This window comes from Acanthochromis polyacanthus, chromosome 19, assembly GCF_021347895.1.
Source record: "Acanthochromis polyacanthus isolate Apoly-LR-REF ecotype Palm Island chromosome 19, KAUST_Apoly_ChrSc, whole genome shotgun sequence".
Taxonomy (NCBI): Eukaryota; Metazoa; Chordata; class Actinopteri; family Pomacentridae; genus Acanthochromis; species Acanthochromis polyacanthus.
The window spans coordinates 18,770,091-18,788,535 of record NC_067131.1 but is presented as its reverse complement, the minus strand read 5'-3'; the positions used below and the strand labels follow the sequence as shown (position 1 = coordinate 18,788,535).

At 38.1% G+C, this 18,445-nt stretch overlaps 1 protein-coding gene across 1 annotated transcript; it reads left to right on the top strand.

The window, feature by feature from the left end:
* The first annotated feature begins 1,975 nt into the window (after positions 1-1,975).
* Positions 1,976-17,432, top strand: csdc2a (cold shock domain containing C2, RNA binding a). Its single transcript, XM_022219972.2, has 4 exons — positions 1,976-2,156; positions 8,304-8,657; positions 8,782-8,904; positions 12,404-17,432. Exons 2-4 carry the CDS (start codon positions 8,470-8,472, stop codon positions 12,564-12,566), a joined length of 474 nt encoding a protein of 157 aa, XP_022075664.1. The 5' UTR covers positions 1,976-2,156; positions 8,304-8,469; the 3' UTR covers positions 12,567-17,432.
* Positions 17,433-18,445: the final 1,013 nt, after the last annotated feature.

Here is an 18,445-nt window from a genome sequence, read left to right as displayed (position 1 = left end):
TAAATAAAAACAATAATCCCTTTCTGACCTAAGATGACTTAGATACAACTCTACAACTGTTTCCTCCTTTAGAATGTACAGAGCTGTCAAATTCCCCCTAACTCTCCATCCACTCCTCTTTCTAACCATCAATTAGCCTTTCAACACTGTTAGCTAACACGATGTAGCATTAGAACACAGGAGTGATGGTTGCTGGAAATGTTCCTCTGTACTCCTATGTAGATATTTCATTAAAAATCAGCTGTTTCCAGTTAGAATAGTCATTTACCACATTAACAATGTCTAGACTGGATTTCTGATTCATTTAATGTTATCTTCACTAAAAGAAATGTTTTTTTTTTCCAAAATAAGGACAATTCAAAAAAAAAGTTGCATACTTTAATATTTCATTGGACCACCTTTAGCTATGAGAATGACACACATTCACCATGGCATTGTTTTGATAAGCTTTTGCAATGTCACAGCAGTTATTTCTGTCCAGAATTGGATTAATTTTCTACCAATATCTTATATTGATGACAGGAGAGGAGAGCCGGACCACTGTGCAAAGTCTTGTCCACAACATCCCAAAGATTCTCATTGGAGCTGAAGTCTGGACTCTGTGGAGGACAATCCATGTGTGAAATGATGTCTCATGCTCACTGAGCCACTCATTCTCAATGTGAGCCCCATGAATCCTGACATCATCATCTTGGAAGATGATGGGAAGAAAAACTCCACTGATGGAAAGACCTGGTCATTCAGTATATTCAGGTAGTCAGCTGACCTCATTCTTTGGGAACATAAAGTTGCTGAACCTGACCAACCCCAGATCATAACCCTAACCCCCACAGGCTTGTAGGCACTAGATATGATGAGTGCATCCCTTCCTCTCTTCTTACCCCTGATGCGCCCATCATTTTAGAACAGCGTAAATCTGGACTCATCAGACCACATGACCTTCTTCCATTGCTCCAGAGTCCAATCTTAATGCTCTATCGCAAACTGAAGCCTTTTCTGATAAGCCTCACTGATCAGTGGTTTTCTCAGAGCTACACAGCTGTTTAGTCCCAATCATTTGAGTTTCCTTTGCATTGTGCGTGTGGAAATGCTCTTACTTTCGCTATTAAACATAGCCGTGAGTTCTACTGTTGACTACCTACAATCATCTAAGAGTTTGTTCCTTGAAGATGATAGTTCACCACTATCTTTCAGGTTTTAATGGTCCATTCGACGGTTCTTAACCTGATTTTAGTAGTTTCAGAAATCTTTGTTGCTTTGCTTGATGCAGGCCAATAATTTGACCCTTTTGAAACAGATCAATATCATTTCCATGACCACAGGATATGTCTTCCAACATGGTTGTTCAAGAAATGAGAATCTACTCACTGCATCAGCTGAAACTTATTTGTAATTATCCAATGGAAGGCTCTTACCTATCTGCTAAATTAAGTCCAGGTGGCAATTTTATTTTGGACAAGCAGGCAGGGACACTTCCTGTTTATATATGTACAATTTTACTAACACTCACTCCATACAAGATACAGCCAGAACTCTGCAGGGTGTCTTTTTTTTCTATAAAGATGCTGTTTTTCAGGCTACATGATGTCATGAGGGACGTCCCAGAAGGAGGAGGTCCGCTGAAACTGAATGAGACTTCAGTGGGAAGTGGCCAAAAAAACTGTCAAACAGCCAACTCTGTTTCAGTCTTAAACTGTGTGAGGAGCCGTTAAAAGAGAAAATGTCATGAATATAAGCACATTAGTGTGTTCATGTTAAAGGACCCTCAGCAGACACAGTTGTTTGTTAAATAGAAAAATAAACATCCTGAATCTGTGGTGGAAGAAGCTGAATAAACAGATCTTCCATCTAATCGAAGCTTCCCTCACTGATAAAGCATTAAGAAAGTGTTTCCCTCCCTGTAGAGAACAAAGCGCTGACTGTGGCCCGGTGAAGCCCGCTGTTGTCTCCCTGCTCTTCCTCCTCCTCCCCCTCCTCATCCCCGCTGCCTGCTTTTCATTCGCTGCCTTCTCATCCCGCCTGTGTGCGCCGCATCCATACCAAGATCCGTTCACTTATTCACCACATGTCCCCGCAGCTTCCACCCCATTTAATTACATAATTGCCTCCAATCACCTCCTATCGTCCTGACTGACAGCTGATCGCCGCTTTTCACGGTAAGTGATCGATCGGTTTTGTGGGTGATTTGCAGCCTTCGGGTTTTACGCATCCTTACGCAGCCTTTTTATTCTCTCCTCTGAGCCTGGCTGGACAGCGGCGGCTCATGGCAGCATGTTGTGGCAGATTGTTTTTTTGTTTTTTTTTAATTCCTCTGTGGTGGTGTTTTTTTTAATTGAGAGCTCAGATTGATCAGGATATATCTCATGTTTTTATGGCGAGATTTCACAGTTTTGTCCATCCTTCCAGTCTGAGCTGCCACTGTGTGAGAATGTTCTGGAAACAAGCCGCCTGAAGGGATGTGATTTTTAATTATTTAGGCTCCCAGCTTCACATTTAAGCAAATTACAGCACAAAAGAGGCTGTTAGTGTGCGTGAAAGGATGATTTAAAGTTTAAAGCTGCGTGTGTGTGCGCAGAGGAGTTGACGTGTCCTCCATGCTGATGCGCAGACGACCACAGTGCCCCGCTTTCACACCGAGCTGCTTTTGGCCTTTTGTCTGTCTTTTCCAAAAGCTCCTCCGGCTCCCCTTCCTTCCTCCAGCCCTTCCAGACACCCTCCTGATTAAATGTTCCTACAAGTCCTCTGACAGCAGCCCTGCTCACTCACTGAAGAGGCCATTTGCAGGCCTAATATGAGGAGGTGATGAAAGAGCAGCTCAGCCCAGTCAAGTTTGCTGAATTATTTAAAAGCTGCATGGCTTGTCATCCATCAGTCATGCAATCAGCCTCGTCCTCAGAGCCACCAAGATGACAGATGTGTGTGTTCATCATCACTGCACTTCCAGCATGATACCTAGAGGATAAAAAGCCTCACTAGTCAGCCATTTTTTGCAGCATTTTTCCCATTAATGAGCTTATGAAGTGGAGAGATTAAAGCCACTAAAGTGGTGGAGCTGGAGACTTCTGAACCCAAATGTGTTTGTTCTTCCTAAATCTGTCCAGTACACGCTGCCCTTCTCCAATCCTCTTTCTGAAATGTGTTTCATAGAAACAAATATGCTTTCCAAGTAATAATATTAGAGCCTTTAGGCCTTTTTAAGAAGACATTACTTCATGAGCAAATATATTCCATTTCCTTGTGCATTTTAAATGGGTTGATCTGTTTTCTTCAGGGCTAATATAAATTATTACTAAATCAAGGCAGTTAATAACCAATATTTGCAGGAAAAATGAAAATCTTCGTGTCAAAGTTTAGAATAATACGAATTCCAGCACAAAACTTCATTCACCTGCCTTTGTTGATAAATCTTTTTCATAAATTTGATTAAATAGGAACTTTTCAACATTTGTTTTTAAGCCTTAAACCAGGATTCTTTCTAACAGAAGCAGCATACATCTCCTCTGGTTTCAAAAATAACTGTAATTGTTTAGTGGTCTGTGAAAAATTAACCTACTTCTCTCTTATTTTGTTATGTCAGACAACTTTTTCATAACAAGTTTATGGTCTCAATCATTCATTTTAAGTTTCCGTCAATACAGCATGATGTTGATTTTGTAACTCTTAGGCGCATTTAGAGGAAAATATACGATAAAGCAGTGTTTTTCAGGACCTTGTGATTGACAATTCGCTACTGTATCAGTGATCCATCACTTGCTCATTATATTAATTTTCAAAATATGGTCCAGCCTCAGCTTTGAGGCATCAGAACAGTGGTCCACATATGGTGACGGCATGGTGGCTGCATGTGTCTTTTATATACAGTCTGCAGTTAAAACCCAAAACTAAATGATAAATTAAGTATAAGTAAAAAGGAAAAGATGTTCATCAACTTTATGGGTTGCTGGTCTCATGTGAAGGGTGTTTACAATAATTTTCCTTTTCTGCACTAGTAAAGCTAGGTTGTTGAATATGCACATAAACATGACATGTTGTAGCATTAGCATGTTAGCTCTGTCATCGCTGGTGTTAGTGATTAGCTCAATGCACTGCTGTACCTGGTGTAGTGTAGCAGAGCTGCTAGCATAGCTGCATAACTCTAGACACCATGATGCCAAAGAAACATGTGTTAGTGTTGGTATTAAATCTCAGCAAAGCATAATTTTGATAACTGTGTTCTGCCTTATAAGTGTAATCAATTCATTTCGGCTATACTTATCAGGAATAATTTTCTTTTCTTTTACTCATTACCAAAGAGGCTTTTTACACATTTTAAATTAGTTGAAATGGACTACTACTTTTGTTTTATTTTTCATTAATATATTTCTGTTTGCAGATGTTCACGCTGCATATTTTAAATAAAATGGGATTTTTTTTTAGGGGAAATGCAGAGCCATATTGATAACTTATTTAAATGCAGCAGCAGAGATAATCACATGATTGAGACTAAAACTAAAATTATTTTATAGATCTTTGATGCAAAACATCTCACAATGGCCTCTTAGAGTAAATTCCTGTAGCTTACATATATCTCTATTGTTTACATCCCAGTCCAGATGTGTTGTTAACCTCTGGCTCAGGATCCTATGGTCCATTTCAAAGATAGCCTCCATCCCAGCACACGTCCCTATATATAGCCTGGCAGTGAGAGGATCAGAGTGTGATATTGGATGGAGCCGGTGGGATTCACTCTGACACACTCTCATCATCGACATCATCCTCAGTCTTTGTCAAACGTTCATCCCGCAACTGCAGGAGGCACCTGCTAATGAGCCCAGCAACACATCCACCCACATCTGTGTTAGAATAAATCAGGCTTCAGTGGAGGTGTTTAACCTCTGTAGAACAATGCCCTGTACCCCTTTATGTTTGTGGAGTGTCACAATGATGAGCCTAGCTAATGATACACACATCACAGCTCCCAGTTATGAGATGATAATTGGGTTTGTGTCGCGGCATGGTGACCGTGCTCAGAAATGATGATATGAAACGGTTCAGAGAGCAGCTTGTTGTTTGAATACGGAGCAATCTGGTAATGGATGTCAGTCTCATGGAAGCGGAGGTTTAATATAATAACGTGTGATGAGCTGAGCCGAGGCCCTCCGGCAGAGGATTGTTATTTACATCAGACTGAGACCTTTTCAAATCCAGAGAGATCGCAGTCTGGCAGTCAGAAATCTAATTTCTTTGTTATTTTCATTTTCTCACAGCAGCTTCCAGCTGTTGCAGACCGAGCTGTTTGATATCTGCTCTAAAACACTTTAATACTGTAAAAAAAAAAAAAAAAACACCAAAAAGTCACCTGTTGGACATTTTCAGAGCCACAGTTTTGTTGATATTTTTCTTAAAGGACTAATGTGATAGCATTCACCAAACGGTGGAGCCGGGTTAAAAAAAATCAACAGTAAATGTCAGAAAGCTGTGGTGGCCCTCAGAATTGAAAAAAGACCTTTGTACTAACATTTAGCAGCAATACAACGAGGCACAACAAACTGTTTATACCCAGAGAAGACACATTTTAATTCTGTGTTCATTATTTCAGTAAAATATGAACAAAACACATAAACAGTATATTGTTAGAACAAGATGTTTTTAATCACATGAACAGTTTGTATGTTGTAATGACATGAATATACTGTGTGAACTCACATGACAAACATTTTGTCATTATAGTAAACTTTCCACATCATCACGTTTTCTTTGTCTTTTTCTGCTATGGCTACAACTTGCAGCCATAGTTCATAGTTCTTCCTGATTTATGACTCTGAACTGATTATTAATTAGAAGGGAACTCATGCTGCTTTAGCTGTGTATATGTTAAGATAAGTCCATAAACCTTCTATTGGTTTCATTATTTTGAGAGTTTTCCAAGCTCTAAAAGAGCATCTTTTTAGTATTTCTTTTCAAAATCACAGAGTCAGTCTGCTTTATTGCTCTGCAGTATGAGGCATGCATTCAGCACACTTAAAATACAGGAAACACGAAGACAACACAAAACAGAAATACGCAGCAACACATTCTGTTCAAAGGATAGAAAATCAAAGCGTTCTGTAAGTTCCAACCTTTTCCTCCTGGAGTTTAGATGGCAGAGAGAATAAAGTAGCTTGTGGAAGTCTGAGGAGACACCAGATGGCAGAAACTAAAACTGGGAACAATCAGGCAGGTGGATTCTGTTTTCTTATATAACTGCCTGTTGTAAAGATGCTGCAGTGTTTCCTGTGCTGTTCCACTTATTTTGCTGCAGACATTAACCACCTTATTGAGTACATGTTTGTGTTTGACCTTGAGATGCTGATACCAGTATATAAAAGAGAGAACGAGCACAGATTGACAACATATTGTCATCAGGTTTCTGTCAACCTGAAAGTTAGAGAGTTTTCTGAGACTACAGAGATGTTGCTGATTTTCTTTGAAAACCTGTTTTTTAATGAACAGTGACAATAAATGTGCTAGTTTTGGAGAAGCGTTGATGTCTAACTTTATGGGCAGCCTAAAACCTCATCTTGATCATCCATCCATCCATTAAAGGGTTAGGGTTCAGTGGCAGCTCATGCTGGAGTCTATCCCAGCTGACGTAGGGTGAAGGCAGGGGACACCCTGGACAGATCACCAGTCCATCACAGGGCTTCATATACAGACAAACAATCACACTCACATTCACACCTATGGATAATATAGAATCACCAGTTAACCTTAGCATGTTTTTGGACTGTGGAAGAAGCCGGAGTGGCTGGAGAAAACCCACACATGCACAGGAAGAACATGCAAACTCCATGCAAAAATCCTGGATGCAAACCAGGGATCTTCTAGCTGCAAGGCAAAAATGCTAACCACCAAGCTACCCTAGCTCTCTCAGTGAGCTGGACCAAAAAAAAAAAAAAAAGCAAAGATGACTTGAAATGTCATGGCTTTGTCATAGAAAATCCCCACAGCTACACCATTAGTCAGCATAATCGTCAAATTTTCCACTTCAGAATGATACATGAACATATGATGAGTCATTCAGTATCATCACAAAAAACAATTAAATCTAAGTTTAAGTTAATATTACTAAAACTTTGCTGTAATATTTATAGTATGGTAAGATTGTGTTTCAGAACATTTTTGTGGGCTTTCCTTCTTATTATTTACAATACCACTGTAAGTTCACCTAACAAATAGGGTTTTAACCTCAGTATTTAGTATGTTAGGTTAATTCATAATGGCAATCTTATTTTTCTACTGCAAAGCACTTTGACTCAACAACCGTTGTTTTAAATGTGCCATATAAATAACCTTTTACTTGACATAAAATTGTGATATCTCATCTAAATCACTTCATTATACACATCTCATCCAAAAATGTAACAACAAATTCCTATTTGCATCGGCTCTATGAAGCATTAAGGAATTCCTCTCCTCAGCCCACTGGAGAAGCCATGACTGACACACCTGTAACCGTGAGTCACATGACAAAGTTTTGGGATGAACTGCAGGCAGTGTTGGCACAGAGCAGAGAGGAAACAACAGGAGAGACTATGATTGGAATAACAACTGCAGCATGGCTCTCGAATGGTATTCAGAGGAGCTCGTCTGAGCACGTTGTTGGAAGATACATTCTGCATGGTGAAATATCTTCCTAGAGTTGATATATGGAGTTGTGTATTAGTGTATTTGTAGAGGTTGCAAAAATGTAAATAGGATGAGTCTAGCATATATAGAACATGTGGAGCCCCCTTTTGTTCAGATATTGGTAAGACCTGTTGCCACTTGGAAAAACAGTTTTTTATGCTTTTTATGATTTGTGGCATCAATTATGCTGCACGAAAATTATCTTAGAGTTTACTTTGCTTCTAGTCACGGTTGTGTTGTTTCCATAGAGGTGTAGGACTTTATGTTGCAGTAAAAAGTTACCCGACAATGAGTGAAAAATGTGACGAGAGTAAAAAACAGAGAAACTGCTTGGAGTTGAGAGAGGCAGGTTTGGAAACAGTGCAAAATAGAACTATACTGTAGGTACCAGTTAATCTGTTACATCTACAACTACACCAATAACACAGCTTCCAAAATGACTGACTTTTTTGTTGTTGTTTTTTATCTTTTATTACTACCTTTTATCCGGTAGAAACACTTGTCTAGGTGTTGTTATTTGAAAATTGATGTGACTTCCCACTGAAATGAAGTTAACAGCACTTCAGCACAACATTTGAAGGTTGTGAGTTCTTTTGTGTTTCTGATATTTAACAAAGTCTCTCCTTCTCTCTCTGCTATCGCCCCCTTCACTGCAGTTCTCACTGCTGCTGCTCCACCATCTCAGCACCTCCTCACCAACACTCGTGCCATGCAGGAGGTGTAGCCCTCCTTCTTTTTATTTCTGCACCGTTGGAGGAAACCCAGACGAGAAAAAAAAAAGGAAACAAAAAAAAAAGAAATCTCCACCAGTAACAAGTCAAGATGTCAGACCCCGACCCCTCCTCGCCGGCAGATCCCCCGCTGCCTCTCGCCTCCCCACGCACCCCCCTGCAGCTCTCCTTCCCCTTCCTGAGGGAGGGCAGCCGGGTCTGGGAGAGGGAGAGGAAGCCGCCACAGCCGGGAGAGCTGCCCAGCCCACTGCCTACCAAACGCACCCGCACATACTCAGCGTGAGTCCAAGCTGTCCTTTTAACGACTAATTATACAAAAATAATTTGTCTAAGTTATTGTGGTAATGATTTATGATGCGCCGTCCTCTTCTCTCTCTGTTTCTGTCCATCTCTTTCTCTGCAGGACAGTGCGAGCCAAATCAGGTCCAGTATTTAAAGGGGTGTGTAAAAACTTCTCCAGGTCTCAGGGTCATGGATTCATACGTCCTTCTCGTGGAGGAGAGGACATCTTCGTCCACATCTCCGAGTGAGTCAACAAGCTGATAAAGTTGATCCGTCTAGTTTACAGACCTGATATCAAATGGTTTTGTGAAAGGTAGAATATAGTTTGGATGATGGAGAATGCAAGAATTGAGTTTTAAATGCATTCAGCAATGAGTTGAACAATCACAGATCAGTAATGACCAAGTTCAAACAAGCTCCAGGCAGCAAAAAGTGTGACCCGGTTTCTTTACTTTGAGTCTGTTTAATTTATGTCACATTTAAAACAAAGCACCCAACATTTCATTTGTTTCAACTGTGGCAGAAACAAGTGGCAAAGGAGATATTAATGATGAATTTTAGCTATTTATTCTTTTATACTTCTGTTTTTATTAAAAAATCCATGTCCAAAATTATTCACACTACTGAAAAATGGCTGCAAATTTTTAGGAAATGCAGCGTCTACATCATTTCTAATACAAGATAAATTTAGAACATCTGAGGCACCAGTTCTCTTGTCAGTTAATCATCAATTGCAAGTCACGGCTCAAACTGAAAGGCTCAGTGAGCAGCTATTAGTGTCCATCAGTGAGCTGCACATTGTGGCTGCTCGCAAGACGGGGAAAGGCTATGAAGTCATGTCCAAGTGTTTTAAAGTGCCAGTGGTCATAAAGCATCTTCAAAAGTACAAGGAGTTCCATACTGGGAAAAATCCCAAAAGGCGTGGTAGGAAGACAAAAGTGAGCCCTGCAGAGGCAAGAACTGGAGAGGTCAAGAAGAATCCAAAGATCAGCATTAAAAGCATCCTGATGGATCTTAGTGCCTCTTGTACCAACATCTCAATCAGCCCCTAAACAAGGCTGAACTCACAAAGGCTCAGCTGGACAAAGAAAGAAGCTTTTGGCCATCAGGTCTGTGTTCAGATGGGATGGAAAATTGAGCTATGTGGACACGAGGATGAGGTCTTTGTTTGGTGATAGAAAAGAGAACAGCAATCCTCACTCAAACATGGTGATAAAAATGTAGTAGTACTTTTTTTCAATGCCCTTTATTATTTTCAGCATTTATACAGAGAAAAGCCTTTGTTATATATTACATTTTCTTTTTGTTCTTTAGCAAACACAACCCACACCTCCCACACACAAAACCAACTTCTCTCTCTTAGCCTGTCTTTCATTGTAGGATAATATGATGATAGTAAATCCTTTGTTGGCACCATACAGAGTAAAAATGCAAAATAACATCAAAGAAAGCATTGATAAATAAATTCATTTACAGAAATTAAAAATTCTAATCATAAAGAAGTTTAACAATAGTCAAATATTATAAACAAGAAAAGCACTCAGAGTGCAGTACTATTCTCAGTCATTGTATCATTTCCAACGGATAAAATATTGAATAAAAAATAACCTTACCCTGAGCACAGGCGTGTGTTATGCACGTGTACGTTATGTACAGACACCAAATCGCATGACCTAAATATGTAGCGGGTGGCAGGAATTGATGGTACTCAGAAACACTCATACAATTTAATCAATTGTTCCTTGTATAATTTCTGATGGGTAAGTCCCGATAAGTCTGCAGCGGTGGATTTGTAGTCGGATCGCAATCATGTGATCATCAGCAGGCAGCTGATGTAGAGTTCACATGTTGTCATAGTTACAGTGACGCTGTGACGCTATCTCACAATGAAACAGAAATCTTTAACAAACCTGGGGATCCAGACTATAAGTCGCATCACTGTATAAATCTAATCAGTTGGTCCTTGTGTCATTTCTGACCTTCCCTGAAAATTTCCTCCAAATCCGTTAGTCCATTTTTGAGTAATGTTGCAAATAGACGGACAAAGTAGACAGACAAACGTATGCCGATCGTCACATAACTGTGCCACGTTCCTTGGCGGAGTAATAAAAACTGTGCCTTCAACCTTGCTCTAGTGTTTAGCATCACTTTGGGCTCTGAGTGTCATTTTTTGGGTGTTCCTCTTTTTGAAGCTCTTTTGTGTCCTTACTCCTTATGAAATCATCAAATGGTTTCCAAATATCCATGAAGACTTCCAATGTGTCTTTTAAAATAATTATTATTCTCTCCATTGACTTATATTGTCCCATATTCTTTGTCCAAGCACTAATTGTAGGTGCTGAAATTTTCTTCCAGTTAAAATGACTTTCCATGCAATCCTGAGAAATCAGTAAATTTATATTGTTTGGATCTCAGATTGTAATCTGGCGGATGTACAGTACTGCTGAAAAGTTTGGAGTCACCCAGGCAATTTCATGTTTTCCATGAAAACTTGTACTTTTATTCATAATTTTTTTCTAATCATCAATTAGCCTTTCAACACCATTAGCTATCACAATGTAGCATTAGAACACAGGAGTGATGGTTGCTGGAAATGTTCCTCTGTACCCCTATGCAGATATTCCATTAAAAATAAGCCGTTTCCAGCTAGAACAATCATTTATCACATTAACAATGTCTAGACTGGATTTCTGATTAATTTAATGTTATCTTCATTGGGCAAAAATGCTTTTCTCTCAAAAATAAGGACATTTCTAAGTGGTGTCAAACTTTTGAACGGTAATATAAATGTAGCAGTATCATAGTTTGGAGTGTTTTTCAGTCGATGTGTCAGACAACCTTGTCAAACTGAACAGCATCTTGAGAAAAGAGGCATAAAGATTCTGGAGGGAAACAGTTTGACAGACAGTCTGCAGAAGAATATGCAGCATCGGACCTCCCAACAAGACAATGATCTGAAACATAAGAAATAGTTCACAGAAAACAACCTAAACATGTTGGAACAGCCCAGCCAGAGATCTGAATCTTAAAACATCTGTGGAGGAACTGATGGTCAGAAGCCCTTCAATATGAAAGACCTGGAGATCATCACAAAGAGGAGTGGAACTAAATCCCAGTAGAGACATGCAGAAAGATTGTTAGTGATTATAAGGAATAAAGACTTTTAGACCATTAATCACTGTATAAAAACTGTACAAATCATGTTGAGCATGGCACTTTTAGTTAAAAATATGAGCAAAAAAAACTTGAAATAGTTTAAATTTAGCACAGTAGATCTAATAAACACAATTTCTTACCATCTTTTGTCACTTGTTTATATCATTCAAGAAACTTATTAGATAAAAACAATTCTAAAAATCAAAATTCAGCAAGGACATGAATAACTGTGGGATTAATGGTGATTCAGACAAGACAGCTAATGAGACATATGGATATTTTAGCATTTATTTAGGGACTTTATAATTCTAATTAGTTGTGGAGTAACAGGTAATTGTTGGTAGGTTGTATTGAAATGGAGATCAGTGGAAAAATGACCTACATGATCTTAATTTCTTACTCTACCTAATTAAATTCTTACATTTAATTGTCATTAACGTGCATTATTACAGCAGCATCATGTCTGATGTCTAAATAAGTTCACATGCCTGAAAAGTTTCTCATTTGAGTTTCAATAGACTCATGCTGCAGTTGACAGATAACATCAAAGCTTGATAAACGGTTTTGACCTTTCTGTTTCCCGACAGCATCGAGGGGGAGTATGTGCCTATGGAGGGGGACGAGGTCACGTACAAGGTTTGCCCCATCCCCCCAAAGAACCAGAAGATCCAAGCTGTCGAGGTGGTGATCACCCACCTGAATCCAGGCACGAAGCACGAGACCTGGTCGGGTCAGATCATCAGCTCCTAGAGCAGCAGAAGGCAAAGAGGGGTTCGGATTTCATTTTAGGTTTTGTTTTCGTCGCGTTAAGGAAAGGGACCAGGTCTGGGGCAGAGGGATCAGAACTTGGCGAGTCTTACTTGGTTTGGTTTTGGATGGTGAACACTTAAGTATAAAGGTTAGGGTCAGAAATTAAGCTTTGAATGTATATTTTTGAATGTTTTCCTTTGAAGGTCATGGGTTTATCATTTGGGTTTGAATGTTTTGGTTGAGGGGTTCAAAGTTGGGTTTAGAAAGTTGGGGTTCAGGGTTCGGCGCTAGCATTTTGACCTGGGGAGTATATTTAAGTTGGGGACTCAGTGGTTGGTAGAGAAGTGATGTCTTGGATGAGTTGGGATGTATTAGAGGCCAAAATGCATTTTGAGCAAACCTGAAACGATTTAGCCAGGTTGGCAAACTGCAAGAGAGTTTAATATGAAGGGACCAGCTCAGTGGAGGTCTGTCTTTTACACCCACTTTTATTTTTCCATTGCAGTCTCAGCTGATATGTAGTTATGGGCCATCGCTGCCAAACATCATTGAACAAATCCATTTGAAACATACATTTTAGTCATACTGTGTGTGTGTTTACAACAACAGATGGAGCAGAACGAGGATCCAAAGGGGGGAAAGCACTTTTCTAACAGCCGTCTTTGCTGTTTACAGTAGGTTTGGCTTAACGTCAGAAGAACAGCTTGTCACATCTGCCTTCATAAATTCAAAGCATAGGTTGTTTGACATGCCACTAAGATCTACCAAAAAAGCAAACACACTTTCAAGTCGCTCTTAATGCGTTTTGGCCTTGAGAGCTGTGAGAAGCTCCACTTATTAGGAATTATTTTCCTTCTTAATATCGTAGCACTACAGTATTTTGTCTACTTGGCAAGTGTAGAAATCCAGTATTGTTGTAGCCAGCTCCTATGACGGTCTTCAGTTTTGGTGGTAGAAGGATGTTGTGTGGCCTGCCGCTGGAAAACCAGGCCAGAGGGTTTGGGGTTTGGGGAGGAAACCAGAGAGGAGAAGAGGGTCAGGGAAGAGGATGGAGTGATAATCTGTAGAGGTAGTTGAGCACTGATGCAGCTAGATTTGAGATGTTATAAAGCAAGTGAAAGGAAGAAGAACAAGATTGAAGTCAGCAGTTCTCAAACTGTCGGTCATCTGGAGAAGTTAGTGACATTTGACATTTAGGGAAATACGTTAATTTGACTTTATGCCGAGAAACGACTAATACCACTGATGTCTGTGTAGAAAATATAAAAATATGGCCTGCAGCTACTTAGCTTAGCATAAAGACTGGAACCAAAAGAAAAGCCTGGCTTTTTTTGTCCATACAACAAACAGCACTGTCTTTAGGCTAGACTAAGCTAACTAGCTGCTAGCTGTAGCATTATTCCACCTGAAATTATCAAATTTCTGCTTGGTCATTTCAGGTTTGCTGGAAATTTTTATAGCATGAAATATAGCTATTTGAAATGGTATCTGTGAAATTTTATCTCGATGTATCAAATCCTTTCCGAGATAAAATCTTTCTATAGAACTCTCCGTCAACTCACTTTCAGCAGGTTTTTCGCACATTAAAATTTGAATAGTTTGAACAATGACATCTCAAGAACTATTAAAGATAAAAGTCTGACATTTTCACAGTTATTTGTCATCATTGATTTGAAATCTGAAATACTGTATTGACAAATAGAAAAAATAGACTATTATTATGAGTGAATTGTCACAAACGTTTTAATATTAAATACATGTTCAGGCTGCAGACAAATTGGTGGATGGCCTCATATAAGTTCAGCAGAATTTTGGAGTTTTAAAATGATTCTCTAAGAATATTTAAGAATATTTTTTCTCTTAGGGCCATATTTTTCATTTTAAAACCGCATTATTTCAAACCCAATCACTTCAGCGTGTGAAAAAACATGCTGAAAGTTGGACAACTTACAGTTTAAAAAAAACAAAAAAATCCTCTCAGAAAGCACTTGATGTATCAATCTAACATTTCACAGATAACAATTTAAATATCTGTAGTTTATGATAAAAACGTTTCTAGCAGATCATAGGTGGTCAAGCAGAATGCTCCTGATAATTTGAGTGAATGACCCTGTGGCTTGCTGTGTCCCTACTGAGATGCTTAATTTTTTTTTTACACAAGTCAAATACATCCGTCCATATGGATGCAACTGCCGGAGTCGGATCCAAAACTCAGAACTTTGTTACAACTCGATGTCTGACATCAACTTTAAGTGGAAATACTTTAAGAGAAAACTGACATGTTTTCTTGTTTCCATATATTTGTCAGTTTGAAACAAACTTTTGAAAATTGCAAACAAATATTTACAAAAAGAAAATGTGCATTGGGCTTGTTTCCATCACCTACTTTGGAAAGAATCAACTCTGGTGTGTAGTGATGTCAGAAGGTGGCAGTAAAGACCGAGTTATTACAACTGGAATAAACACAGTAGAAGAAGATGGAATCAAAACCAGTTGCTTGCAAACTGTGAAAAAAAAAATCTTGAAAAAGAAACAAATAAAACCAGTCACTTCCTGTAAGAAAAAAAATAGAAATCTCTTCAGGAATTGTTTTTAGTTGGGTAAGTTGTAATGGTTCTTTCATATCAGCTGCTGTTGGTTATATTTTATGCTGTCTGGACACGAAGACAATGACAGCCGCAAAAACAGCCGATTGTGAGTTAAATGTTTGCTTCAACACAACTTATCCAATAAAGGTGTTTAAATAATGTGATTATTTCAGTAACAAAGTGCATTATCTCCTTTTTGAAATAATCAAATAATAACTCATGCAATCCTAATTTTAATTTTTTTTTTTTTTGCAAAAGTGAACAAGTTTTTTTTTTTTTTCAATCTTTGTTGTTTCCATCAACCCTGTCTAATGCAACACTTTAAAATGAGCCTGAAAATACCTTCTTGAAACTGCTAATGAAGACAGAAATGTGTGTTTCGTTAATGTAATTATAGGTGCATTTTGAAGTGTCACATTAGAAAAGGTTGATGGAAACAACAAAGTTCGCAAAAAACTTTCTCAGATTTGCAAAATAAAATCAAATTCTCCTTGTTTGAGGTGTTTTTTTTTTTTTTTTACTATTTCAGTAAAGAGATAATGCACTTTGTTATTGAAAGAATCACATTATTTAAACACCTATTGAATAAGTTTTGTTGAAGCAAACATTTAACTCACAATCAGCTGTTTTTGTTTTCTGTCATTGTCTTCGTGTCCAGACAGCATAAAATATAATCAACAGCAGTTGACGTGAAAGAGCCATTACAACTTACCCAACTAAAAACAATTCCTGAAATTTTCTCAGTTTTTTCTTAAAGATTGTGACCAATTTTGTTTGTTTCTTTTTAAACTGTTTTTCTTCTTCTTCTTCTTCTTTTTTTTTTTTTACAGTGTGCAGAGAACTGGTTTTGATTCCATCTTCTTCTACTGTGTTTATTCCAGTCATAATAACTCGGTCTTTACTGCCACCTTCTGACATCACTACACACCAGAGTTGATTCTTTCCAAAGCAGGTGATGGAAACAAGCCTAATGCACATTTTCTTTTTGTAAACATTTGCTTGTAATATTTCAAAAGTTTGTTTCAAACTGACAATTATATGGAAACAAGAAAACATGACAGTTTTCTTTTAAACTATTTTCACTTAAAGTTGATGTCAGACATCGAGTTATAACGAAGTTCTGAGTTTTGGATCCGACTCCGGCAGTTGCATCCATATGAATGTACTTGACTTGTGTAAAAATAAAAAAGTGAAATAACTCAGTAGAAATATGTACAATTTATACCCATCAGCATTTTTGTTTTACACTTATATAACATAACCATTTCCAGGGAAATAGGACAGAGATTGAAAGTAAAATCTTGTTTAACTCCAGGATTAAAGCATACATCAATGAAAGCTATTTTTTTCTTTTCGTTTAACTCGGTATTCAAGCAAATAAGCATATTTCCTAAAATTTAGAAATATTTCTTGTCATCATTTCAAAGATAAAAGTTCCATTTACAATTTTTCTTTCATTTCTCTGCGATAAATGACTCCCTCTTGTGAAATAAAGCGTTTGCACTTTGTTTTCTTTTTCTATCAATCAAATAAAACAAGCTGAAAAAGAAAAACCAGAATGAAGAGGATGAACTGCGGATTTTTAATTGGAAGGTTTATAAAGTTTCAGATGTCACGGCTAAAGACTGTGAAAAATTAAAAAAAAAAAACTGAGCAGCAAAAGCTTCCAGATGTAAGTTTAAAAAAAACCAACTATTTATTTATTGACTTATTTATTTTTCTTTGTAACTACAAGAACATCAGGTGTTTGCTAATTAAAAGCTGCATTTCTAAGTATTTGTGCAAGCCTGTGTGAAACACTGCACACCTCACTCTAATGATACTACCCTGTTACAATCCCTTTGCTGCTGTCACATCGCCATCGACAGGCAAAAAAATTAACTTTTCCCAACACAAGTTTCTAATTTCTACATGATTATAGTCTAATTTTTAATACCTGTGATGTTCAAACTAACAAGCAGTTTTGTTGTTTTGGAAATCGGCATGTTCTGTGCTGTTTGTCGTAACATTTCTGTAGAACGTGTTACTTCTGTTCGGTCATGCAGTAACAGCTGGAGCCTTCAGAGAGGCGTCGTCAGGTCTCCTATGCATCTTTGATTTCTTAACATCATAGTAGCACTGCAGCTGTTTGGTTTCTTTACTATGAGAGGAACAAGTCGGATTGTGTTTGAGCACTTTTCATTTTTTACATTTTATTTTATTCCTTTGTCAAATCACTGTGACACTTGTCTTTTGTCGTTGAGAAAAAGTTTGAATAAAACTTACTACTGTATTCACAGACCAGTGTGGAAGTCTGTTTGTGTGACAGAGAGCAAAGATGTCTGTTTTCACATTGGAATTTCTCTCTGCTCCTTGCTGGTGTTGGAACAAAGTGGAATAACTGGGGCAGTTATTTTGAGAGGCCTTTTAACTTTGAAAAACTTTTTACATTGAGTTCTGCCTCAGTTTCTCACACATCTTTATGCAATTTTGGGAAACATTATAGTTTTATGTCCACATTCTGTCTATTAAGAGGGCATTCCTGCACAAAAAAGCTTTGGGGATACATGGCTGTTTTTGGTGGGTTTAACACAGATTGATTAATGAAGACAGCCGTGAGTAAAACTACCACATGACACACAAATGTACAAAAACATTTGAAACAAGAAAAACACTCAGAGAGTGCAGTACTCCACCAAGGCTGCTCAGTCACTCCATGATTTCCGCCTGATAAATCCTGATGAGTCTGCAGCGGTCTGTTTGTAGTAGGATCACAATCATGTAATCAGAAATCTTTAACAAATCTGTGGATTCAAACTATAAGCCGCGTCACTGCCAAAATCTAATCACTTGGCTATTATGTCATTTCTGACCTTCCCTGAAAATTTCATCCAAATCTGTTTGTCCATTTTTGAGTAATGTTGTGCATAGACCGACAGACAAACGTACACCGATCATCACATAATTACACTGTTACCTCACTGACAAGAAACAAAGGTCACTGTTGGCAAAGTTGCCAAAGAGAGTCGATTGTATTTATACTCGAACAAAGGCAGTAGTGGAAAACATATTCAAAATAACTAAATAAAAGTAGCATCTGCACCATGTGAAAATACTCTACCACAAGTGGAAATGTTTCAGTGAAAATGTTATTGCAGTAAAAAAAAAATTGAAATATAAGGAGCAAAGTTTTAAAATCACAAGTACTTCTGATGCTGAAAAACAGCCTGTGAGAGTCTCAATAGAAGAATTTTGTTGTATTTAACTGCACTGGAGATAAATTTAACTAGTTTGCTTCGTACTGGGAGGTTT